General features: G+C 36.6%; 1 protein-coding gene across 2 annotated transcripts in view; it reads right to left on the bottom strand.

The window, feature by feature from the left end:
* Positions 1–26748, bottom strand: part of slc23a2 (solute carrier family 23 member 2) — a 36758-nt gene that overhangs the window by 8532 nt on the left and 1478 nt on the right. The window contains exons 1-8 of one of the 2 annotated variants that reach the window (XM_087787814.1): positions 11935–12025; positions 9908–10122; positions 7319–7417; positions 5873–5989; positions 4275–4432; positions 2685–2773; positions 1782–1849; positions 530–711 (exon numbers count right to left, since the gene is read on the bottom strand). In XM_087787814.1, the coding sequence (XP_087643940.1) occupies positions 530–711; positions 1782–1849; positions 2685–2773; positions 4275–4432; positions 5873–5989; positions 7319–7417; positions 9908–10122; positions 11935–11983 (977 nt within the window). In that variant the 5' untranslated portion in view covers positions 11984–12025. Of the gene's footprint in view, positions 1–529; positions 712–1781; positions 1850–2684; positions 2774–4274; positions 4433–5872; positions 5990–7318; positions 7418–9907; positions 10123–11934; positions 12026–26748 lie in introns of those variants that run through there. The other variant, XM_087787823.1, reaches the window with a different exon arrangement.

Genomic DNA, 26748 nt, shown 5'->3' with positions numbered 1-26748 from the left:
CGTAGCCATCAGCGCGGTGGTGGAAATTACCTCCGAGAAACCCTTGAGGAGCATCATGACGCAGCAGGAGCTCACGGCGCACAAGACAGTCGCTCTTAAAACGACTATTAAAACGCTCTATATGAGGACAGTTGAAAGACGACTGAGGCTCAGAGGATACATTTAACTGGTCAGTTTTTTAAATGATATTTACAGAAAGGTATGTTGTATTTATTCAGCAAAAATTCATGTGAAATAAATGTTTCTGTCCAGGTCAATTACTACAGTCAACATGTGTTGAGTTCAGGTCCGAACAAAGACCTTTTGTCGGGTCATTTGAAGTCAAATACAAACACGTCTGAATTAAAAAACGGACCTCGAGTCAACAGGTGGTTAATGTGATTTAACTAAACACACAAACAGAGCAAATATTTGAGCAACAACTGAGCACTAAAGTAAAACAAACATTTAATATCAAGGAAAATGAAGATATTGACTGTAATAATGGTTGATATTTGAATAAAAAGTAATAAAGAAGATTAAAACTCACAGCATAGCGACACCCCAGTGTTTCCCGGCTCGCTCGCCCGCGGCCTGGAACCCCGACAGCCCGATCAGAGCCACGGTGGGAGTGATGGTCAGAGGTCCGATGTACTTGAGGAGGATCCCGGGGAGACCCAGCGCCCCGATGCACACTTCCACCAGACACGACACGATGATGGCCCCTTGGATCTGAGGAACCACAATAAATACAGTTAAAGGATCGACTCGGGAAGATGTTTCTTTGGGAATTAAAAATAAAAAAGGATTTTGTTAATTGGACGATTGGTTTTGTGTCGCGACAGATCATTGAGTTTAACCTCATGTTGAGGAATAAAAGGTACAAAAAAGAGAATATTTTATTGAATGAAATACTGGATAAAAAAAAAAAAGGAAGTTGAAGAAAATCTTTGTACAGAATAAAAATACTAAACACATTCAAATGTACTTTAGCCTAATAGTAAGACTAATAATGCAATTAGAATTAATTCGATTAATTTAAGTAATAACACTTTAGTTAATAATACTTTAAAACGTTTAATAACGATAAATAATAACGATAAATAATAAAGTATTTGACAAAAAAAAGGGTAAATTCTTGGCTCTGTAATTTCTTTTTTTTTTAAATTAATTAAAATGTGATTTATTAATTTTGTTGTTTTGTTACAGTGAATTATTAATAATGCACATTCTTTGTATAATTTTTATTTAATCCTAAGTAAATAATCAAAGCTACAGAAACGTATTTGATAAATGTGTATTTAAGTTCAAATAAACACCCCTGACCCAGAAAGAAGTCGAACCCGTGCTCGACAGCGGGAATAAAAACCTACATTTGATGCAGAGAATCTTCCAGTCGATCAACTCTAGCTAAACGAAAAACAGGAAGAAACGATTTATTTTGAAACCACCAAATCAGGTTATTCTCCTCCTCCAGCATCCATCCGTGTGCATCAGAGACGTCTGATCCGGTTACAGCGTCGACGGAGACGTGACTCAGACGCTAAACCAGAGAAGGTCAACTGCTCATTAACGGCATCAGTCGGCGGCAAATCACAGCCTGCGGCCGCAGACGACGACCCGACGTTCTGCTTTCGTGAAAAGACTCGTGACAAACTCTCGCGGTTACCAAACTGAGACCTTGTGCAAGCTCACCGGTTGAGTAATGCTGAGCTAATATTTACTCTGAAAGGTCTCAACAATGGAGGCAAACAACCTGTCGTCCATTTGCTCTGGCATTAGTGGGATAAATGCTTCCTCACCTCTCGTATCCTCGGGTGCCAGATGTGTTCGGTGTGGAAGAGCTCGGTGCTGTTCAGAGGAGGGATGTCTGACGGAAGAACAACATGTTCAGCTTCATCTTGTCTTAGCTTCAAGGATATTTCATGTAGCCATTAGTACTGCTGTTGGTGGTGCCTACACTAGTGACATAATATATTAATTAAAACAAATATATGTACATTTTTTTAAATTAATAATTGAAATGGGTTAAAAATATTTTTTGTCTTTTTTATTAAGTATTTTCTTCCAAAATTCATTGAATTTATAGATGTTTACTGTAACAGAAAATACTTCTTTTTTTTTTACTCAAACCACGTAAGAGAAAAGTGAGAAACTAGTTCACTTTTAATTCCTGATCAGAGATGGAAACACATTGAAGACTGAAGGAACCAAATTAAAGCACTTTATGATGTCATTTAGATATTGTAGAGTGTGGTTTATACTTTATTCCCTCATGTATTCTTTTATTCCCTCGTTTAAAAAAAAGACTGACCAGAAAATCAGCTTTTCACATATTTTTCTAATTTAGAAAACACAGAAAAAAACATTTTTTAGCTTAAAGATATCATGTGAATCATAGAGACTTTTCTAGTGAGTTAGAAAATAACAATAAAAGTTTAAAAAAAAGATGAATATTAGTGAATTAAACTCGGAGCAGCTTTAACTTTTCAAAGTTAATAATAACAGTCAACCCTCCTTCTACAAACTACTTAATTTTAAGAATGTGTACATCAGTATAGGTCATAGAAACTTCACTTTGTCTGGTAAAAACAATAGATTTGTTGGCTTAAAAATATATATTTTTGCTTCACTACAGGAACGATCAAGAAGCAAACGTAGGCGTAGATACACCCGACATCTGAACCGAGGCTCCAGAATCTCACCTGTGCTGTTGCACTTCCATTTGTCCAGCGACAGGATGGCTCGGGCCGGAGCGAGGAAAGCGAAAGCGCTCGCCTGGAACAGCGGCAACCTTCAACGAGAGCCACGAACACCAGGTTAGAAGAAGATCAGACTTAACAACCTTGAGGCGAGTTCCTGCCGAGCCTGCAGCAGAACTGAATGTTGCGACAATATAACGTGTTTTTATGAGTTTAAAATACTTTATTTAACAATTGTTGCAAACTTTAAAACAATGAATCATGTTAATTTAAATAGAAATTGATTAACAACCAATTAAAAAACAATTTAAACTCTGGTCAAAAGCTTTTCTTTCATTCTTTGATCAATTAAATACACTGGACAAGATCAGCTGATAATGTCATCATTTACTTGGATCCATCTTCAGCTTTGACTTATTATTTTCTTCATGAACAATGTTGTTTGACACGAGCCATGAACGCCACTGAAAACTGATGCAACAAGTGGAATAATGTGGAAGAAACAGACTTATTTTTATTTGTGCAGGATTTTTCCTTGATTCTCTGAGACTCCTGTGTTTGTCTCGGTGTTATCTTGACCTTTAAAGTATATATTTTATCGAGTATTGTTTTGATTGTTTAAGCACTTTGTGACCATGGTCTGGAAAAGCGCTCTATAAATATACATTTATTACTTACTTAAGGAAGAAACACTTTCATACAAATATTTAACAACTTAAATTCTTCTTCCACAGAGTCATCAGAGAGTAAATTAAGCGTGGAATACAGATTTTAAGATATATTAACATGTTTTAAGAAAAAAACTTGTAGGACAGTGCAGATCAGCAAATATCCTCCTTAAATGTATACAATATAAATAGATTATGATAATAAACATTAAACCAAAAACAGACATTCAATCAAAATATATTGGATTTGTTAAGAAGTAAGAGGCTCATTTATTTTTATTGTATTTGGAAAAAATACCATAATACTTCAATAACATTTTTTTAATTTACACAACCCCGCAATTAACTACTGCAGTTTCAATTCCTGATCAGAGATGGAAACACATTGAAGACTGAAGGAACCAAATTAAAGCTTAACTTGATGATGTCAATAACGTGGAAGAAAACAGACTCAAAGACAAGAAAACAGAAGTGAAAATCACTGACGGAGTTTAAAAACAACGTTAAATTGAGCTCGAATATATTCAGTTCTGTTGACTTGAGTCACTGACTCTGATCTTTGTGCTGGTAAAAAGTTACACGACATGAATCCCACACGTCCAAGTGAGTCCCTGTGACTCAAGTGAGCGGCTGACTGATGATATCCCAGCTAGAAAGGGGTGTAGACACTGGACACGACGGACAGTTCATCATCGCACGTCTATAAATAGCAACTATTGATGCACAACTTAAAGTCATCAATGAAGCCACGGACGGTTGAGCCTCCTGGGAGGAAACCAGAGTGCTCAGGAGAGAGTGTTCTGGTCCAGAGTGTTCTGGTCCAGAGTGTCCACTCGAGGTCACTCGACAGCGACACTGATAACAACAGGAAGGGACTCGACGACAGACCGGAGTGTCAGGAGGAACACGAGTGGACGTCAAGTACCTGCAGCCCAGAGTGGTCTGGAGCAGCGTGGTGATGCCGACGCAGAAGAAGATGGTCCCGATGAGCTGGCTGGTCGCCCACTGGTCGAAGCCCACGCACATGGCCTCGGCCAGCAGGAACGGCACCGCGATGGTTCCGCTGAAGCAGGTCAGGTAGTGCTGGAGAGTCGCCGCAGACAAGGGTTATTTAACTTATTGAAACAATGTTTTATTCAACAGTCAAACGTCCTCTGAGGAGAGACGTTGAAGCAAAGTCACTCAAACACCAGCAGATATTTACTCAGATGGACACAAAATTTAAAAAAAAGTTAAGAAACTTAAGAAATTAAGTCGATAAATACAGTATAACGTTCAGAAATACTTATACATTCTTGGTTCAGTCCTATCTTGGTCAATAAACCTTTTACTGATGGCACCAAAGATTATTTTCAGCAGATGCAAACATGTATTTAACATAAATGTAATTAATGTATTTTACATAAATGTAATATAATGTTTCACGTTAATGCTTCTATAAAATACCTGCAGATCATTTCTTATTGACCCTTATTAAGAGCCTGCTTTCTCCTATATAGAGGAAATCTTAGATAAATATCAACTAAAGGCAGCGAGAATTCTGAGCCGCTCTAGTAGAAGAACTCACATTTCTCCGATCCTTAAATCTCTTCACTGGCTGCCAGTTTCTTTCAGGATCAACTTTAAAATTCTATTGACTCCTTCAAGAAACATCTGAAGACACTTGATTTTCTAAGACTCCTGTGTTTGTCTCGGTGTAATCTTGATCTTTTAAGTATATATTTTATTGACTTTTGTTTTAATTGTTTAAGCGCTTTGTGACCCTGGTCTAGAAAAGCGCTATATAAATATAAATTACTTAGTTAGGAAAGGAACAATTTCATACATATATTTAACAACTTAAATTCTTCTTCCACAGAGTCATCAGGGAGTAAATGAAAAGCGTGAAATACAGATTTTAAGATATATCAACATGTTTTAAGAAAAAAACTGTAGGAAATCGCACAAAAATCAGCAAATACCCTCATTAAATGTATACAATATAAATGGATTATGAGAATATAAATAACACCAAAAGAAAATACAGACATTCAATCAAAATATATCGGATGTTTGTAAGAAGAAATAGGCTAATATATGGAAACATCAGATACTTTAATAACATTTTTTTTAATTTCTACTACTCCAGAATGAATCAAAATACAATGTGGACACAAACGTTGTAGCTTTTGACCAAGTAAAATAAAACAAGTTCATTTTCTGAACTTGTGTTTTCTACCAACAAGTCTAAGGTCAAGAAAGAGTCAAAACAAGCCAATATTCAAAGTGTATTTAAATGTTGACCTTCAATGTTAGGCATATAATTACGTTATAAAGATCTACAAAATAAATAAAGTTACATAAAAACCATGTAAAAATCACCATCTGTTCCAACAAAGTAACACTTTTGAATTGATCCACAAACACTCGACACACGGTTGTGTAGTTGTGTTCTCAGCGGCAACAATAGCAGGTCAGGTGAGCAGCAGGTGTTTAGAAAGAGGATTATCAGAGTCAACACACAAGTGTCATCGTTCAGATTACCTGCATGCCCAGAAACACACACAGGTACCAGGGCGGAGTGTCTTCGATGGTGTAGATCATGTCCATCCGTCTGGCGTCCGTGCTGTCCGTGCTGTCCAGCGTCTCAGACATGGAGCTCTACACACACACACACACACACACACACACACGTTACACTGGTGTTACAGATACACACTATAGTTGTTGTACCAACACGTGAACTCAGGTTTCCTCCCAATTAACTTAATAATAACAATGAGTCTCATTTATCTCACCTTCGATCTAATGAAGAAGCTGCTTGACAAGTTATTATGGCTGTTATTAAATCACAATAATAGGCAGTTTTAAATCAAAGACTGTGATATTTAAACGACACAATTACAATAATTAATCATAAACCACATCGGAAACTAAACGTAACATAATATTGTGTTTTTTATTTTAAACGTTTCTTTTCATTCATTGTCTGAAACTAAATACAAGTTTATAAATGTCTTGCCTCAGAACTAATCATCGAGGACTATATAAGTAAAGTTTTCCGTTCGTTAAGTCCATATTTTTTAACGTACATTTCTCCCATTTCGGGTCATTTTGACCCTGAGAAACCACAAGCGATACCACAAACACATGTGTTTTGGGGCCTTCGGGTCATTTTGACCCTAAGACAACACAAAGGATACCACAAACACATTTGTATTGGGGACTTCGGGTCATTTTGACCCTGAGACAACACCATACCACAAACACGTGGAAAAAATACGAATAAAATAAAATAAAACAATAATTAAAAAATGTAATGAGAGACATAACCATTAGATTGCATTTAAATAATGTCTCTTATTTTAATACATTTTCTAAGGAAACTTCAGATTTTAAAATATGATGAAGAAGAAAACAATGAGAACTTTAGTTAAACTGTGTGTTGCTTTGTTTTAGTTTCACACGAGTCTTAAAAATAGACTTGAAGACCTAAAAGGCTCGTCATGCGAGTTCATTGATCAACGCCATATAATCTGGATTATTTTAATGTCGTTACAAATGATTAACAATATTTAAGAGAGTTGTTGTTGTTCCTGTTCGTCTTATAATGAAAAAAAACATTTGTTTTTGCGTTTAAGATTTTGATAATGAACATCTTTTTTTTATCCTTTCAAAATAAAAGCCTCTCCGTCACGGTTGCATCAAACCTGCAGATCTTTGCTTCACACCCTTCGCTTCTATCACGCAAAGTACATTTTTCTTTCGTAATCTTTCATTTACATCAATAGAACATGTTGTTCTGGTTAAAAAAACTGATTCTCTGTGTCAGCAAAGAAAAAACTGCACAGTCATGGTGATGCCGTGAAACCAGAACCAGCTTGAACCAGTTTCATTTGTTTAATCACATCCTTGTTTAGTTCCTGTGAAGCTGCAGCTGCACAACATCTGCATCTTTGAACCACAGCAGCTTCTTCGCCGTCGTCTCACCTTCTCTCCTCCTTGACCGTCCTTCCCGTAGACGGACATGAGCTCCGTGTTCTCCGTGTCCTGGTCTCCGTTGGCGGCGCCGACTCCGTTCACCACCACCTGCAGCAGAAGCACGGTTTCACTGAGGAATCCAGCGGCGCAGGTTCATCACAGTCACATGGAAATCTTGGAGAGTCGAGCGACCACAACATCTCAGAGACGATCCAACATCATATTAGTCACGTTTGTCCAGGACGACCTTGTGACCTCAAGTCAATCTGACCTTATTTCTTTGAGACTAATTCAGGAGCGTAAATATTGGTAATTGTTGGTGTCGTTTCGGTAAATTCAAGTGGAAACATCCCGTTTTAAAAAGTGAAATCAATGGCCGCAGGAAGACCAGAAGTCAAATACACACCCAGACAAATAAAACCAACAAAATATACATTTTCTACTTCTTTTTGTACAGCATTAATAAGATATTCAGAGTCTTGTGTTGGGTCTTAAAGATAGTTGCTGATTTCTTTTTTTGTGTGGAAAGAAATTGGTCTTGGATGCTTAACTTAAGAATTCCTTGTTCACACTGTTGAAGATTATAATTATCATTTTAATGTTGTTCAAACAAAAACACTTTTAATTGTGAATAATAGTCTCAATTTTATTTTAATAAGGCTTTTTTTTTATACATGTTTTACAATGTTTTTTATCCTTGAATATCGACGATCTGACAAATAATATTCAACAACAGATGATTAATAATAATATACTGTATATTTTAGTTGAAACCCTCACTTGAGCAGTAACTATTATTGATAACAAGTCTGGCTGAGATCATGTTTGCTTCCTGTCACATACATCAACCGTTCATAAACACATTACACGTGTCACTTGAGCAGTATAACAACTATTAATGGACGAGGCAACAGATCTTTACTTCCCTGACACTATTCTCTTCATACATTACTAGGAAGTTTGTGTTGTCACATGATGGGTCGGTGTGTGTCTGCGGTCGAGTGTGTGAGAAAACACTGAGGACGCAGTAGAAATAAGACTCAAAGAATAAGACTCGTTTAAAAAAAAACAAACATGATCCATTCTCAACAAATACACAACTTTTTTTGGAGAATAATTCAGAGAAAAATGTGGATTTACATGCAAACCAGCCCTGAGTTGAACATGAATCAGTTTGACAGAAATAAAAATATGACCCCGAGACATGTAATAAAACCAGCAACTAACATTCATTCACTCAGGTTTAATATGAAGTTACTTTCATATGTTTATATTTAGAAAACAATTATCCTGGAGAATCTAGCAAAGCGACTCCAGGTTAAGTTATCTTTTAAAAACTGCTCTCTACAAAAAAGATACATTTATTTGTTTCATAGGTCAGTCCTGTGGCCTCCACCAGTGAAACCTCACTTACTTTTTATTTAGTTTATACTTTTTACCATCATTTTTGGTCTCATTAATTCAAGTAAATTTGTTTTCAAATCATTTAATAATTTGTAGAAAAGTAACTACGATAAAACTTAATCATATTGTGAGTGGCTGCCGTTTGTGATTGGTTCTGTTTTTCTATTACTTGTTTTGTGTTATTTCATTCTTTAACTCTCTACTTACGCAACAGAAAATAATATATGTTGTCTTTATGACACTGGCAATAAAACCTTCTGATTGTTATAATTAAGTGTTGGAGTTTTATTACATGTGTTAAGATAATTTCATCCTTTAAATATACCAAAACAGGAAACGGGTAACATTAAATAAACAAACTTTGCTCCGATTTTGCCATTTAGTTTTACAAGCCTGTTTAATCTCTGAGGTAAACAATAAAAACTCTAACAATTGAGTCTTCAATGATCGATTAAATGAGTATCTTCATGTGTATTTCAATAGATTCATAACAATAACAGCCTAAAGAATTTCAAGGAGTAAAACTAAACATTCTCTGCTCCTGCAACACAACAAGAGCGGCTTCAGACGACATAAAAAAACAAGTAATTTTAGTCTTTAATTCTACTAGTAAGCGCCGTATCCACCATTTTTGTATAACCAGGAAGACTCCTATGTGTCCTAAGACTCTAAATATTCGAGTCAATATTATGAATGAAACATTCAATGAATTAGTTTAATGCATATTTGCGGGAAAAGATTATGGAGTCACAGAAAAAAAGAACTGGGAAGATACTTTTTATAGTTAAAAATATACAATATTGGATATTTAATGGGTCAGAATTAAACAATAAGAGGGATATACAAGAGAAAGAAGATCAGAAAAGTGTGTTAAAACTCATGTTAAAAAACCTCTCAGTGTTGTGTTGCTATTGTTATGCAAACAGAAACAAAGTGTGTGTAAAGAGGTGGTTGTGTTTCCTGCTTCGACCAGTACTTTGGTCGTTTTACTTCCAGTCGACCTACTTATGGTCCAGGCTTGACGCCAAAAGGAAGTTGCGAAATAAAAGAAGAGGACGTATGGAGATTGTACTTTTACCTCTGAAGGATTTAATTTGAGACGAACTGAGGTCATTTATCTTTGCGGTGTTTACGACGAAGGTTCATAACGTTTGTCGTAGATAAAAAAAAGACTGTAAAACAAGATAAACCTACTGGAATGGGATAGAAGTCTGATCCATGTTTGACCTCCTCGTCGTACTTCGCTGCCTCGCTGCCGTCGTCCATGCTTTTGGAAGTGTTCTTCCCAATTCCCATCCTCGGGTCTCCCGTGTCGTCCCGCTCGTCGTCGTCGCTCGCTGTGTCTCGCTCGCCCAGAAACGCTTCGGATAAACCCCTCAGTCCGATGACATCGTCCAGGACGGGCTCGTCTGCGAGGAGGAAGACGGAAGACAGAAGAGAGAGAGAATGACTTGACGATCCACAACTCAATATCCTCTCAGTCAGGTGTGATGTCATCCATGCCAGGAACACACTCGTCATGTCCTAGAGCTGTTTAACTGCTGCCGTCACTGGACGACCATTCTCTCGCTCAAATATTTGACCAGCTCGGATCGACTGGCACCACTGTGATGGACCAACGTCGCCAGGGGAATAAAACACACAAATAATAAGAAAAAATTAAATAAAACGGGAAAAAAAACCTCTGGGAAAAATGTCAACAGATATTATAGCAGAAAGAAGTTAAAGAAATATAGTAAATAATAACCGTTATATACAGACTTACTTACTTCTATACAACTAAAAGAAAATCATAATATTTTGCTGCTAATGTGTAACTTTCAATTAAAAGGATTTCTCTATTTTAAAAGGTCAATTGATGAAAAAAAAAAAGTTAAAATAAACATTTGTTACCACTATGATCGACGAAAGAAGAGAAGAAAAGAAAGAGAAAAATAGCAACAAAAAAAAAGAGAATATGAAGTTATATTTAAAACTAACATTGTATTTCCACGCTGACCTTAAGGTAGAAGTACAGGTGGAGGTCAAACATGTTGTCACAGTTTGAGGTCAATTATCTAGGTTTGGACAGTAGTTATTAAATATATGGAATATATAGTTATAAATATGGAGAACTATTCACAAGACTTGATCAAGCGCACAAACATTGGAAGAAGTTGCAGGAGGAAGATTTTCTTTTTCACGCGACATAATCACGAGCGAATGTCGTCATTCGTTTTACTGTCAATCAAGTTCAGTCACAGTTCAGATGATAGAAGCCGTCGAACCCGTTGTATGTACAAGATTATGAAAGATGTGGGAGAACTTGAGGGACTTTGCTTCATTTTTATGGTTTTGGGAATTTAAAAAAATATATATTATAGTTAATTTAGTCTTTAACATGATTTAAATCCATACTTAACTTGAGTCGTGTAGTATATTTAATTTATGTAATTGCCCTCCAAGTCAGTCTCTCTCAAACAACGGATATAATTCTGTTGAATTGTACACACAATATGTTCACGAAAATATTGGATTTTCTCTCATTCACTGACGTCACATTCAGGAATAGATGCAGAACTGAACGATATCTCAGTCTTTTTTTTTACACTAGTAAATTAAAAAAAGTTGCTGTTGTAGATCAAAGTTTCACTTTACAGTTTCGCTGTTATAAATGTGTAATACATGTTTTCAAAATCAGATTAAATGTATTTATAGTTGATATATTTATTCTTAATACTTAGTTTTTTAATTCATTTAGTTTCGAAAAATGACAATACAACCATATAAGAGTGACCTTGAAACCGCACGAACATCTACTTCTACCAGTGCAACACTGATGTTCATAGTTAATATTCAAAATTAAACTTTTCCTCAAACTTTAAGCTTAATCGTTCAAAGGGTGGCCGAAAACTTTCAGTGGTACAAGTCACAGACCAAATTAATTTACATTATTTACTAAAAACAGGAACTAGTTGAGATACTTTCTTTTGTTTTCCTTCACCAAAAACTTACATTTCTATCTATCGACGTCCGTTTTTTTAACTAGGTTTTAGTATCTTTATAATTGTTGACATTTATAATCCTTCATAAATCAACATATCAACATTAATCTACCTTTCAGGGATTTGTTCTCGACACAAACACCTCCCCCCCACTTCTCATCCCTTCCTAGTCGGTCTTCCAAAAGCCTTCCCACCCAGACTGTCCCTCGTCTTGCAGTGAAAATATTGTTTCAATACCTAGACGACACATCCCATCACTCCTGTCGAGCTGGGCGGCTGCGAGCATCTGTGCGGGAAGGTGAAGAAGTGAAAGGAGGAGGAGGAGACAGAAGGAGCTAGACGGGTCAATGTGAAAGAGCAGATGATGACGGTGGGATGGAAGAAGGAGGGAAGAGAGAGGAGGGAGGCGAGACAAGTTAATTTCACACACAGTCAGAAGCAAATCAGTGTTTTTATCTTTTCGAAACCGCAAGTTGGAAGGTAAATAAACGCGTGATCATGCAACGCAACAATGGAGGTTTGGGTAGAAAGAGAAGCTGCGACATCAGATCATTCAGCTTCAACCATCGTTCAACGATCCTCCTCCCGAATCACTCCTTTAATCTCCTCCTTCAATCAGATTATCAGCGGTAGCTGGACAGAGGCCACTTGGCCTGGAGAGGATCGTTGGAGGTGCGTGAGAGGATACAGTACTGTCAATTTGTGTAATACTTCCTTGAGAGGTTCTGCTAAATTTGGACTTTCATGCTTTTAAAGGTCAAGAAAATGTTGAAAATACGTTCCTTTAAACAAGCCTTTGTCAGTTGTTATGTCAACACTGGGAACGTATAGTTTATAGTTTCAACTTGAATTTGAAAATAAACACAAATCTGTTGTTGGCCAACTTCAGGTAAACATTTGATGTATGCTTTGTTTATACGAACATGGGCCGAGCAAGGAAAGAAAGATAATCCCGTGACAATATACAACACAAACTAACAGATGAAAAACCCAAAATGTTCCCCTGGTCTAGACGCTACATGTCATGTGACCCACGAGAGCTTTTAGTGTCTCCAATTATCTTGGAATTAAATAAAATTATATATACTAAACTAAAGTGTTTCAACAACCGTATCACATCAAAATCATGTCGCCATAGTGACCCACAATGACAACAGTGGTCAAGTTTCTTTTCAAAAGGTTGTTTGCCGCCAAGTGCCGATTATAAATAAAAAAAAATGAAACTGGAAACTTGCTGCAGGTGTTGCTTACATTAGCCTCAAAACATTGGTGATAATACAATCTGTGTGCACTTTTGCTAACTGACAAGGATCAGACATCATTTATAAAAGTGCCAACCCGTTCTATAGATACCATCGTAACGCGGTCCTTTACAACTTAATAACCACAATAAAAAAATAGACATGAAAAAAAAAGTGCTGTTTCATCTAGTTCCTATCAACGCTCCGTCTACTGTGAGAAACTAACAAGTTGAATCTTCGGGGAGGGAAGTCGTGCAGAAGTGACTGAAATATGTCGACCTACAATAAGAGATAAACATCACAAATGTACTCGGTTATGTCGGACAAAAACACTCACTTGGGAATGTCAACAAATGCAGGATGAATTTAGGTCACAAGAGCTTGAAATGTTCCTTTGCCACCGACTTCAAGAACAACATCCTGGTCTGGCAGTCGTGCAGCATTGGAGTGGATTTCACCCAAGCTTGGACTAGAACCTTCACACATCTGCAGCCAAAGACATGGATGTGAAACCGAGAGCGGCGTTACGTAACAGCTGTGAGGTTTAAAAAAAAAAAAGAGAAATGCCTGTGAAATGACCGACAGAAGGCAGTGGTAATTTTTAACTCGCAGGTCGGCGGTTTGTTACCTCCTGGATCCATAACCATGGTAACCCCGTCTGAGAGTCCTGTGTAGGCTTGTGTGGGATTTTCAGCAAGATCTTCACAACAGATGTCCGTGTCAGCGACTCTCAAGTTACTTTTCATTTGCTTTAAGAGACGTGATGCCAATGACACACAGTGTCATCAATGACAAGTGACTCGGAGGTGCTGATCCTCATCGTATATAAATATAAATCCACTAACTTGCAGCAAAAACATTCAACAAAAAGTTGTGGGACGATCCAGACTCAAAATAAACAGTCAATAATGCAACAGAATGCCATAGAAGTAAAGATGGACGACATTAATTCTATATAACGACAACGATAAAACTCATAGAACATATTTTCCAACATATTACAGACACCGTTTCCTTTCTATACCTTTATTTTGAAACCCTGGTCCGATACTAAAATTTGAGTAGCTAATATTAGTTAATTTGTTGATACTTCGTTAACATTTCTCTACAATAATTTGAAGAAAACACCCTGTACTTTTAAGTACACAACTTTTTTCTCACCAACAATCATTTTACATTCAAAGAGTGGCGATGGCAACATTTGTTTTATTAACGTGTAAATAAACCACGTAACCAACAATTTCTATGTATTGAAATGTAGTTGAGCAGCCTTTAAGTATAGTAACAAACAGAAACATTCTTCAGATAAATAACAGGACTTGAAACTAGTATCCATTCAAATATTGCTCATAGGCATTACAAGTATATTATGAGATATTTAGATACTTGACTGATGCACAGAAACTAGGAAACCTTTGATCCTTCATTTGATTGTGGCTCATATTTTCTTTTTCTTTTAAAAATTCAAAGAAAGTCACTTCCGCCAACAATCGACTTGTGTATCCAATACTAAAGGTGTAGAACCAAGCCATACTTTGGTGTGTTTTTATCTCAATTAGTACAGAAGCGTCTTATGAATCGCTCTACACTGTAAAGACTTTCTTGAATTAATAAAATGGCGATAGATGCGATAAATTAAGCATCAAAATGTTTCTATCGTCCCTACAGAATAATCATCCATTACTGCGTATTAGTCTCCATTTTAATGTAGTTAAGTTTGACTTTATTTCACTGAAAATTCCAGATAATTCTGGACATTTAAAAATCACAATTTCCTAAAAAAAAAAAAAAGACACTCAATCCCACCAGGAGACAAAACTACTGCTCAGGACGTCAGTTTTACTCTGGAAGTCTTTGTATGATTGTCGCTATAGATAATCTCTGCTCCTAATCTTATAACACTGGTATCTTCAAAGGTCACGTTAACAACGTGGTACAATAATCCACTTTGACTTTGAGCAAACCGTCCGACAGGCCTCGTAAAATCACACCACGGTCCATGAGTTTGGCGTCCATGTTTACAATGTGGTCTACGGTCTGACCAGTGGGTCTTGGCAGACTATTGACACAGTAGCTCACTCTGGGCTTAAGAACTACTTCCCCAAATCTTTTCGCTCTTCAGTTCCGCCTCATTTAAGTCACACTCATATCACGTGTGCGTCCTCTTTTTCCTTCGCCTGTAGACATTAGCTCAACAGTTGCATGGTCAATAAACCCGGTGAATGGCGTACCAAGCATTTCGAAAGCTGCACTACAAACATCTCAAGGGTGTGAAGGAAGCGTAGAATCACAAGACATTTCCACTGTTGATCAAGAGATGATTCTTCTGCCAGAGTGGAGGCCGAACCCATCCTTCAGACCAGAGACTCTGCTCAAAGCTGCGAGTCTATATAGAGTTTCACACCTGAAAGCTACACACGACAAGTCCAGCTCATTGGAACACGAACGTGCAATAAAGTTTATCCATCTATGTATTTACACTGAAGCTTTTATTGTCACATCACAATAAAAAAAAAAGTAAAAATGGTTCACTTTGATCTTCTCACTAAACATGACCACCAGGTCGGTAGGCTTCATGTTTACTAGGAACTTTTTATTTTATTTTTTTTTAAAAGAAAAAATCAGATACGAAAAGATGCATTTTTTTCATGTGGACGATGTAGGTTGTTAAGAAGTAGGGATGAACCTTGTGTTAAGTAGCTTCGATTTAAATTCTGAATCAAAATTATTTCGAATGGATTCAGAATTTAATCTGCAATAATTAAAAAATGGCTGAACTATCACACAATGTTCTTAATTTTTCTACTCATTCATACAACAGTTCTACTTCATGCATGCTCTGCCCTCTACAGGCTATCGCTGTAGTAAGTTAGTAAGTCATTTGTATTTATACAGCGCTTTTCCAGACCAGGGTCACAAAGCGCTCCTCGCACATTAGTAGAACCAGAACTGTAGCGTTTCATGTCCAAACCAAATTTAAAAAGCAAAAAATTGTCAATATTTCCATGTTTTTTTTATTATATTTTGTTATCATAATAACAGAAAAAGTGAGATTGACGTCCATGTGTCACATGTTAAATCAACTCTCACTGAATTTTCCTTAAACCTTTTACACGTTCATCCATCCTTCGTTTTCTACTACATACACTACTGTATGCGCATGTACTTAGTAGTACATTCGCAATGTGATGGTCTGCGGACGAATTATCTTGTAAAGTAAATTCTCTCGGCTTCATTTATCCCGAACGGGTTGTTGTCAGAAGCCAAAAGTACATTGTCAAGCTGGTTCTGAGCGTCGGTCATGGTACGTATATGGTATACGCTTGATCTCATACTTCAAAAATTGATATCGTTACGTTCTTCAACCAGCAATTCTGACAAGCATTGGATGAACCTGCCAACGATCCAGCTCCCCCACTATACTTGCCAAGTCCTCATCTCAAACGTGGCGGCCTCCTCCGCCTCGATCAAGGGCGCCGTTCCATCCAAGGAAACCCCGACATGGAGATTGTCCACGTTTGACGTGAGCGACGTGGCGTGACGTGCAGAGGAAGAAGCATCAAGGCTGCGGAGGCCTCGTGATCGAGGTCGACGCTTTGAAAGGAATGTGTGACGAGAAGGTTTTTTGTCTAAACCCGTCTTCTGGCGTCTTCTATGGCATTTAAAGAGAACTTGAGAATCTCAATGACTAAAGAAAACACTTGGAAATGATACAAAAAAACATAGAGTATATATTTCTGTTGGTAAAAGTCAAGTCAGAGGCCTCCTTTCCAGGGACACCTTCATGCAAATGACACTTTATCGTGATGACTTATGCAAATATTGTTGCCTCAGGAAGCAAAAACTGGAGGCGACAGAAAGAACACGTGACGGTTTCCTATTTCAACAGGCAGGTGGGTCAGCTCGGGGGGGGGGTCGTAAAAAACGGCTGCAAGGTCGTGTTTACGTTGACGAATCTTCCGTCGGTAGAACAGAGGTGAGCAGAGATAACGGAGTCAAAACTCAAACGACTCTCGATTACACACCGAGCCTTGAACACGGCAGCAACACAAACAAGATTTATTTGCTTTGGAATTTATGGAACTTTTTTTTTTCTCTGTGCGTCAGCATTTGTACAACACGACGAGAGGAACCTTCAATTCAAGGCGAGGAATTCTACGCAGTCCACCAATTAAGTTCTTGACCCAGTGCTCTGGCAAAACTTGGACCTGGTCATTCTGTGTTTGCAGAGGCCTGAGTCAGTCAAAGTGTAAAGTGTGTTCAATCTAAACAATATATCAAAGGGATTTCAGTTTTTCTGTGTTCAGGGAGCAAACGTGCATTTAATAATTAAATTCATATTCAAACATTTGAGAAAATCCTTAAGATCGAGACCATTTAAAAGTTTTGACTCAATTTCTTTTAAATATTGAAAATAATCTAGCGAATCGGTAGTATCAGGATACAGGAACATACTGTGATCCTGTAGTAAAAGGGATATATTTGTAGAATTGTCAAGTACTTTTCTGGCTGAGACAGATTTTCAGAGTCTCAACAGGCCAATCTGCATTATTTAGTTTAGTTCCTTTAGTGACGCAAAAGTCACTATATCTTTTAACTACTGATCAACTAAACAACACCGAATAAAAAGCACAACAAAATGTAAATAAATAAACAACATTAAAACATAATTTGCTAATTATAATGTATAGAAAGCCCATGTGTCGTCCATTAAAGTGGTTACTTCAATGGACGCACTTACTTGTAAAATATCCCACGCTCTTGAACGCACCACAACAATCCGAATAGCAAAGGAAGTTAAAATAAATCTTGTTTTTTCCAGTCTTACCTACATCCACATATCCATGTTATATTTATTTAAAGTATTAGCAGAGTTTTATTCATTCATAATCGTGTATATCTCAGCATAAAGCGTATCAGGAGGACGTCAAGCCGACCGACTGCACTTGAACAAAAGAACACATTGAAGAGAACAAAGTGTAAAGATCCAGATCAACTGTCACAACTAGATTTGATGGTATTTCTATATTTGAACGTCTCTCAAAGAAGCGAGCGATCAATTCAACGTGACTCGACTTGTGACGCCGACACGACGATCCACCGCATGGTTTGTACGAATCTATCCGTTCAGCTGGTCGTCGACACCCATGAGTCGCATCTCGACTCGTCTGACCTTGACCTGCTGGACGGCGAACAAGAGAAGGTAAAGGGTCGTTGAAATGAAACCTCCGGTGTCGACTCCCAGAGCAGGTTAACGGCCTCAACGCGTCCAGAGAGATCGCATGTTTTTGTTCTCACACAAAAGCCGTCTGAACTGTAACTGTACACTCTTTCCCCTCGCAGGTTGCCGGGGCAGCGCCGGTGCCTCCGGCTGTTTTCCCGGCAGGTACTCCTGACGCCTCGGTCTTCCACCGGGTTGATAGAGCGCCGGGAGCACAACCTGATCCTCATCCCCACGGATCCTCGACGTGATTGAAATCTTCCAGAAACTCATTCGCCCCTCGAAGGCTTCACAGAGTTGGGAAAAGGTCAACTTGGAATTAGCGATATAAATTAGCAACACTTAACATCTAGATTGCTCAATGGCTGAGGAAGGACTTAACTTTTCACAATTGATTAAAAAACATCACTAAAAGACAAAAGTTTTTTTTTAAAACATACATTAAGTATAAGAAGTAATAGACGACATTTCAAAGTCTGGAAGAGGCCGAGGATAAAGAGAAGTTAGATTTTCTTTTTTACATATTTAAACGTGTATTACAGTCAATCTTTTTTTATTTTCTTCTGGAGGAGGAGGCTTAGTGTTATTTAATTTTTACTTTCTAATATGTTTCTACATCTCCTTTGCATCCTTTTTACTTTCTATACTTTTCTATATTTTATGCATTTCTTTTGATCTATGTTCTCTCTACTTGCACTTTGTCATCCCTTCTTCTTTTGTTTGCACTTTGTTCTTGTTTTTATGAAACTTGCTCTCCAAGGATCTCCAGAGTGATTAATAAAGTCTATCCATCCATCCATCCATCCATCCATCCATTCATCCATCCATCCATCCATCCATCCATCCATCCATCCATTCATCTATTTCTGAAGTAAATCGCTGAAAGTAAATTTTGTTCCCAAAATGAAATTTCCAATTAACGTGTATGTTTTCAAAAATAATGCATCTGACAACAATGATACGAATGAAAACTAAAGACACATTAAGAACACAAAAAAAACACAAAGGTACGATAACAATACTAATAATATGGAGAGCAGTCTTGATACAATGCATATTTGACAATAAAAGAACTTGAACTTGAAAGTAGTCATAACTTCTTGGAAAGAAAAAGAGGAAAAGAAAAAATAAGGAGAATTAATACTAACCGTTGTTAACTCTATAACTAGTTCATATGGTCGACTCTCCTGCCTTAAATCCTGACAGATAAGAAGGACGTCTGCAGACGAGCGACTAGCAACAATATTGGGTGAGGCAGTGCATGGACGAAAGTGATAAGACAAGAAAACAAAGACGTAAATGATGTCAATTCAAGGCCTTTTTGACAAACCTGATAGACTCCAGGGTCACTTTTCACTTTACGGCATTTCATTGCTCATGAGCCGTGAGGCTGGACTTCATTTTCCTAAAGATGTTCTGGTGAACAGAATCAAATCTTCTCGGGTGGGAAAACTCAAGACGAATTTAATGGTCGTGAATGGTGACGATTGTTGGATTTCACTCAATATTAGGAACATTTATTGGCAATAATCACAATACGATAAACTTTGATACTGTAGGAACAAGGATATAATAGTAGTATTGAGTACTTGACTCTGGTGTTTCAGCTTACAGAACTTTAAAGGCCGTTTAACAGTCAACTGTATCCTCTTGTCCTTAGCCAGCTAAGGATTTGCCATTTAGCGGTTGAATAGTAACCCAAAAATGAACACGGCAAGAATATATCTCATAGTATTTGTACATTTTAAAATGTTATTTTGCACAGTATGGAAACATAAGATATGCTGTGCAAGACAAAAATGTAAAAAATAATGTCGAATATCAATGTAGTATCGTGGAACATAACATTTTGATATAATGCAATATCATTATTTTCTAACACCTCTAGTAAATATTACCTTATTTTAAATATTATTGGAGTATTAACAGTTGAAAATAACGCTGTTGTTGCACCACTTTAAAAATAGTAACATCGACTTGAAATATGTCAATAAAAAAACAAGCAAAAATTGACCTTAACAACAACTAATCAACCAAACCTTTGGATTCTTCAAACTAAACGTAACTTTTTAAAACTGATGATACTGAATCTAATTTAACATTCTTTGAAGTCACACAGTTCAATTCTATTCTGTGATATTTGTAATTTTCTAGGACCTGCATGAGGAACAACAAACACACAACATCCCCACAGTATGAATTCAATGATGGAATGAAAGCTCCACAGAAATAAGAAAAGGATGCGACTCGAGGAGGATCCACAGATGGACCACTTAGGACTCCGGACCAGGAGAGAATGAATCTTCAGACCGCGACTTGTCAGTCACTGGATTAAAGTTTGATGCAAAAGTGATATTTTCAAAGCTCCGTAAATCAGCTCCAGGAACTGCTTCAACGAGAAAAAGCACTTCCATGAATATATCACGACGACCGACACCGGCTCAGGCCGTGAGATCAACCCGCGATCCGTCGGACCGGCGGCCATGTTGTCGAAACTATCACCCTTGGAACAAGAAACGAGGCGTGTCTAGTGCCGCCGAAAGAACTAGCTAATCGTGGTATTTAGACGTTTTTGTACTTGGGCAAGTACAAACAGGGGCAGGAAGCCCATCCCTGGGAAGATGTACAAATGTAAGACTCTAGATCCTGGTACATTATTCCTTCGCATTGAACCAGTTTTAAAAAAAAAAAAACAAGAAAAACTCTAGTGGCTCATGAACAAACGTCTATAATAACAGCCAACTCTAGGCACTTCAGTCATGCTGGTCAAACTGTTACAGATCAATAACCTTAAAAGTTTATTCGCCAAGAGCTATTGATTCCATGGAAAATTGTATCCATTAGTCAAAGTAAAAAAGTATTTCAGGTATTTAAAATGGAAGGAAAAATTACTTTTTAATAATGAACAGGTTTTACAGATTCAACAGTTATATTTATTTTTATAAATGGAAGTAAAAAGCATTTCTTCAAATTTCAAGTACTTATCAAGATAATACAACAGTAATATATATATTTTTAAATCCTCATTTAGTGCAGGGGATTTTAAGTAATATTCAAAATCTCTTGCTTCCCTTAAATCAGCTAAACTTAACTATAGCAACAGTTTCCATTGTATGCATCAGTGGGCCCCTGGTCCGGGGACCGGTTTAAAAAAAGAAAAGATGGTATTTTCTCTAACATTAGTCGGTGACTTTTGAAAGGTCAAGACGATTGTTTCAGTCTAGTTTACTCAAGAAATAAACCTGTAAACTAGTGGAGAAAATGTTTTATATAAAGGTCGGTCGGGGACCATTAAACCATTAAAAAGAATGTTTATTATCCAACAACACATTCAACAGTATTAAGCATATTATTATTTGTTGGTATTCAGTATTTAAACCGTGTTTCACACCCAATTATTCTTACTTTATAAATCAATTAAAAGTCCCTGTTAAAGTATTAAAGTATGTCCAATATAAAGCAACATTTTACGTCAAATATAAATGAATGATCGAATGAACACAATACCCAACAATCCTGGATTACGACACAAAAATGGGGAATTCAAAAAACATGTTCCAGAACAAGGCCGAGAGATAAATATAGTGTTACATTACAGGAACTAAACTAACAAATGGATTTCTAGCGAACACGCACAAAGATTTACACAGTACATCGGTGACAGCCCAGCATGACCCAGCACTCGAGTCTAATCTAAGTCACATGACGCCAGCGATACAGAAAACAACGAGGCCAAGAACCCAGTCCACTGACCCACAATTGTTACCGTCTGCTGTCAAGACTCGTTTCCTGCTTTATTGATGAAGTTATCAGGAAATATTGACACAATTAAATATCGCAAAAGAACGTTTCTCAATACCATATCGATTTTCAACAGCACTGTTTTGATTTATTTTTTTAATAATAGTTTTTTATTGTCTATATTTCAATAAAGTTCAGACAAAAAGGTTGTTTTTTTAAACAAGTACTTAGGCAATGCTTCCCATGTATCGTGATACGTATAGTACAGACAGATTCTTGCCTGGAAGCGAACAGACGACCAATGTTTCACAAAGACACAAACAAACATCTCAAGACAACGTAGAGCCAATGAAAAGGCAGAACATTTCCAATTGTCCAGCCTCTGTTCCCCCCCGGGGAGAGCTTCGGGGGGAAGCTTGGACCTCCTCTCTTGGGCTGATGACCCCGCGACCAGGAGACAATATGTTGGGTGGGAGGATGGTGGGAGGATGGTAAGGATGGTGGTTCTCCACCACGACCATTAGAATCACCATTATAACGTCAGGTTGTTAAACTTGAATGCATCTTGATTATTATTTGAAAAAAACAGATGCTAAAACTAAGAGTCGGAGTTCGAACCTATAACTTTAATAATGCTCAGAACCTTTTCCTCATTAGGACAGTTTTTAGTGACGGTTCCGAGGGTTTGTGTGAGTTCTTTGAAAAAATCCATTTAATTCATTTATTCACATGGTTGTCCTTGTACTTTTTCTATAGGTTGCTAAGAAAAAGAACTAGAGATAGACAAAGTACCCTATGAAACTGGAGTCGACTGTATCCTCTCGTCCACAGTCATCGCCGGGCATCTGTTCCTTGAGATGCGGGGGACATTATGACTGGGGGCCGAAATAGTTAAATTGTAACACTTTCGTTAAAAAATAAAATCAAAGAAATATAATGAAAATTAAATATGATCTGAAAGAGAAAAAAAAAAAAAATATATATATATATATATATCAGGAAAAAAAGTATAAAGTGCTGTTGAATATCAAAACATTATTGTGTAAATAAATTTGCGATATTCAAGTGATATTTTCCTACAACCTGACTTTCTAGAAGTATTTTTGGAACAATCACTGCTCGACACTCTTTACTTAATGAAAGCAATTCCAACAGCATAAAGATTTCAAGTTGAATTAAATAAAATTAAATATAGAATCAGCAATATATCGGAATATTTTTCTACGATACTTTATGAATATGCAACAGCACTGTAGCCATTTTTGTTGGCTTTAAAATCATATTTTTTATTATAGTTGTTGAATGGTTTATATTTCAATAAGGTTTTTTTTGTCAAATAAAATGATTGGATATTGTATGTACAATTAACATGCTTTGTTCATCTTTGTGTTGCGATGAAACTTCTAGTAGGGGTATGTATTGGCAAGAAGTAAGTAAAGGTTATTTGTAAAGATCTTTCTAGACCAGGGTCACAAAGCACTTGAAAAATCAAAAAACAATACACAGTTAAAATATTTAGCTGCGGTAGACATTATGACTGGGAACGAAAGTTAAATTTTAACATTTTATTTAAACATAAACAATAAAAGAAATATAATAAAACTAAAATATTATCTGAAAGAGAAAAAAATACATGTATATTCTTTAAATTTTAAGTATTTATCGAAATAATACAATAGTAATCATCTTTAAAAATCCCTATTCAAGTTGTGTTAGTGAAATTAAACTCACAAGTGCAGGGGATTTCAAGTAATATACAAAATCTCTTGCTTCCCTTAAATCAGCTAAACTAAACTATATCGACAGTTTCCCTTGTATGCATCAGTGGGCCCCTGGTCCGGGGACCGGTTTAAAAAAAGAAAACATAACTTAAATAGTTTCTGTTCTCTTGATTATTATTACTGTCCTAAAGAGGTTTTCTTTTATAAAAAAGATGGTAAAATACATTCAAACATCAGCTTTAAAAGCTGCTGGAGTCGACTGTATCCTCTCGTCCACAGTCATCGCCGGGATTGCATTTGTTCCTTAAGATGCGGGGAACATTATGACTGGGGGCCGAAATAGTTACTCATCGGCCTCTGGACGCCGTAAATTAATGAATCCCACAACAACACCAAATGTCACGTTCACAGACTATAATTCACATCTTCTGTAAAGTGTGTGTGTGACTGTGTTTGTGTGTGTGTGTGTGTGTACACATATTGTTAGCACGCCTGCGTAATGCGGTCTCCAGGACGACCCCACCACCGGGAGCCAATAAATCCTAATGGCCAAGTATGCTCTGGTGTCCCAGATATTGCTGCCTCGCAGCGTCGGTTTGGCTCGAGACACCATCAATCCAAGCCTTACGAGTGACCCTTGACCCTGATGATGCTCTGCTTCTCAAGAGGATCCAGTCATGACTCCACTAAACTGAGCAGGAAAGAAGGACTTCATGAAACTGGTACGGCTTGTTAGTGAACATGTTAGTAGCTCTTAAATTACTGCTGATTTGTGTGTGTATATATATATATATATAAATATATATATATAGTCTCACAAAAGCATGTGTGGGTTTTACACACACCTACACATGGACTTATAAACACTTTCATGTCTTTGAAGTCACATGCAGAGAGTTGAACATCTGCCCACTTCATTTAGTAATCTAACAATATATCTAACAGTACATCTAACAATACATCCAACAATACATCTAACAATATATCTAACAGTATATCTAACAATACATCTAACAGTATATCTAACAATACATCTAACAATACATCTAACAAAATATCTAACAGTATATCTAACTATACATCTAACAATACATCTAACAATATATCTAACAATACATCTTACAATACATCTAACAATATATGTAACAATACATCTAACAATATATGTAACAATACATCTAACAATATATGTAACAATACATCTAACAATACATCTAACAATATATCTAACAGTACATCTAACAATACCAACTCAAAGTGAACTACAAGAAGACATCGATAGATTCTTAGTATTTAAAAAACCCTAAAAAACGACATTTAAATATAATAATACCGTATAAAGAAAACGGATATAAACAGATGGTATACTAAATAAAAACACCTGCTACTTCCTGGGAGTTTGTATTGACAAGAATCTTGTAATACGTCAATACAGGGACAAAATGACAATATATCGTGATACTGTAGTAACAAGGATATCAGTGTAGTATTGTCGAGTACTTGACTCTGGTGTTGTGATAGTGTAGTAACAAGTATATATGTGTAGTATTGTCCAGTACTTGACTCTGGTGTTGTGATAGTGTTGTAACAAGTATATATGTGTAGTATTGTCCAGTACTTGACTCTGGTGTTGTGATAGTGTAGTAACAAGTTTATATGTGTAGTATTGTCCAGTACTTGACTCTGGTGTTGTAGAATTTACAGACCACATGACTCTTGACGAAGTCGTAACTACTTTAATTTGTTTTAAAACCAATATATGTCCAAAAGTCAGCTTTTCGAGTCGACTGTATCCTCTCGTCCTCAGTCATCACAGGATGCCAATGTTCCTTTTAGCTGCAGAGGACCTAATACCATCCATCTACTGCTACCATCTCGCAGCCGAAAGTATAATTGCTACACAGACAACATGCTACTCAATTTTTAAATTTAAAAATAACACAATTATTAGTTATTTTACACACACTTTATTGAACTATACACTATAAAATAACTTTAGTAACACATAAAATACGATTTGCAAGCCATAAATGAAAAAATGTGAAAAAGAAATCCACCGTACTGTCAAATATCAAGAAGGTATTTTGGAAAAAAATATAATATCATAGTGACATTTTCCTTCTACTACTTCCTGGAAATAAGGTTAAGGTTAAGGTAAAACTATTGTTTAAATTGTATAAATTGTTTTAAATATTAAAATATTAAAATAAATAAAATGAATTTAATTTAATTTAATTCAATAACTACAGTTACATTACTTATGTGTGTGTGTAACCAGTAGAATGATTGTATCATTCAATAAGCGAAGATAAAAATTCACATTCCAGTTTCCACTTCCTGCAGATCTGACGAAGAAAAAACACACGACTACACCGTCGAACACCTGCAGGTTCAGACGTAGAAAACTCCACTGAACACATGAGTCGTGTGAGAGTTTACGCATCAGACGGTTGAACTTAAGAAACAAACACAAGCTGCGTTTCTTCAATGACGTCTGGAGCAAAGAAAGAAGTTTGTTCTTATCTCAGTTCAAACCCAACGACTCGTGTTATATAGTATCGTAATTAAGAAGTAAATACACGTCGGTTACAAAAACACATCATGTAATTGCCTAATACAACGGCTCGTCGTCGAACGGTACGTGACTCCGACTCGAGCCGTTGTGTAATTTAACGGAGAATAAATATTGTATAAGAAAAGGTCATTAGTTACGAAACGCCTCGAGAACAAATCACACAATATGTGGAACTAAGGAGAGAATCTAACGCATACAACTATCGGATGAAAAGAAAAAATATGTTGTTTCTTTCAGGAAGTTAAATCAATTAAGATGATGGATATAATAATGTATTTAACATTTAATTTTTGCGGGAAATTACACTGGGCTGTACGTGTACATGTAAACACATTACTTTTATATAGAATGTAGATCGTTTTTTTTTCTACATACGTATATTTTGGTTATCTTAAAATGTTTTAATTTAATGTTCTATGATGTGGATCAGTATTTCTGAACCTGATAAAACCAGCTTTACCATTAAAAAATATATATATTTTTGAACTATGTATTCTTTAAATAGAGTAAATACCTTTCAACCAGATGGTGATGCCTTCACAGGCAATTGGA

Source organism: Callionymus lyra, chromosome 1, assembly GCF_982586985.1.
Source record: "Callionymus lyra chromosome 1, fCalLyr1.hap1.1, whole genome shotgun sequence".
In the NCBI taxonomy this organism is placed as follows: domain Eukaryota; kingdom Metazoa; phylum Chordata; class Actinopteri; order Syngnathiformes; family Callionymidae; genus Callionymus; species Callionymus lyra.
The sequence above is the reverse complement of the archived record's forward strand: the minus strand, read 5'-3'. Positions and strand labels throughout refer to the sequence as shown.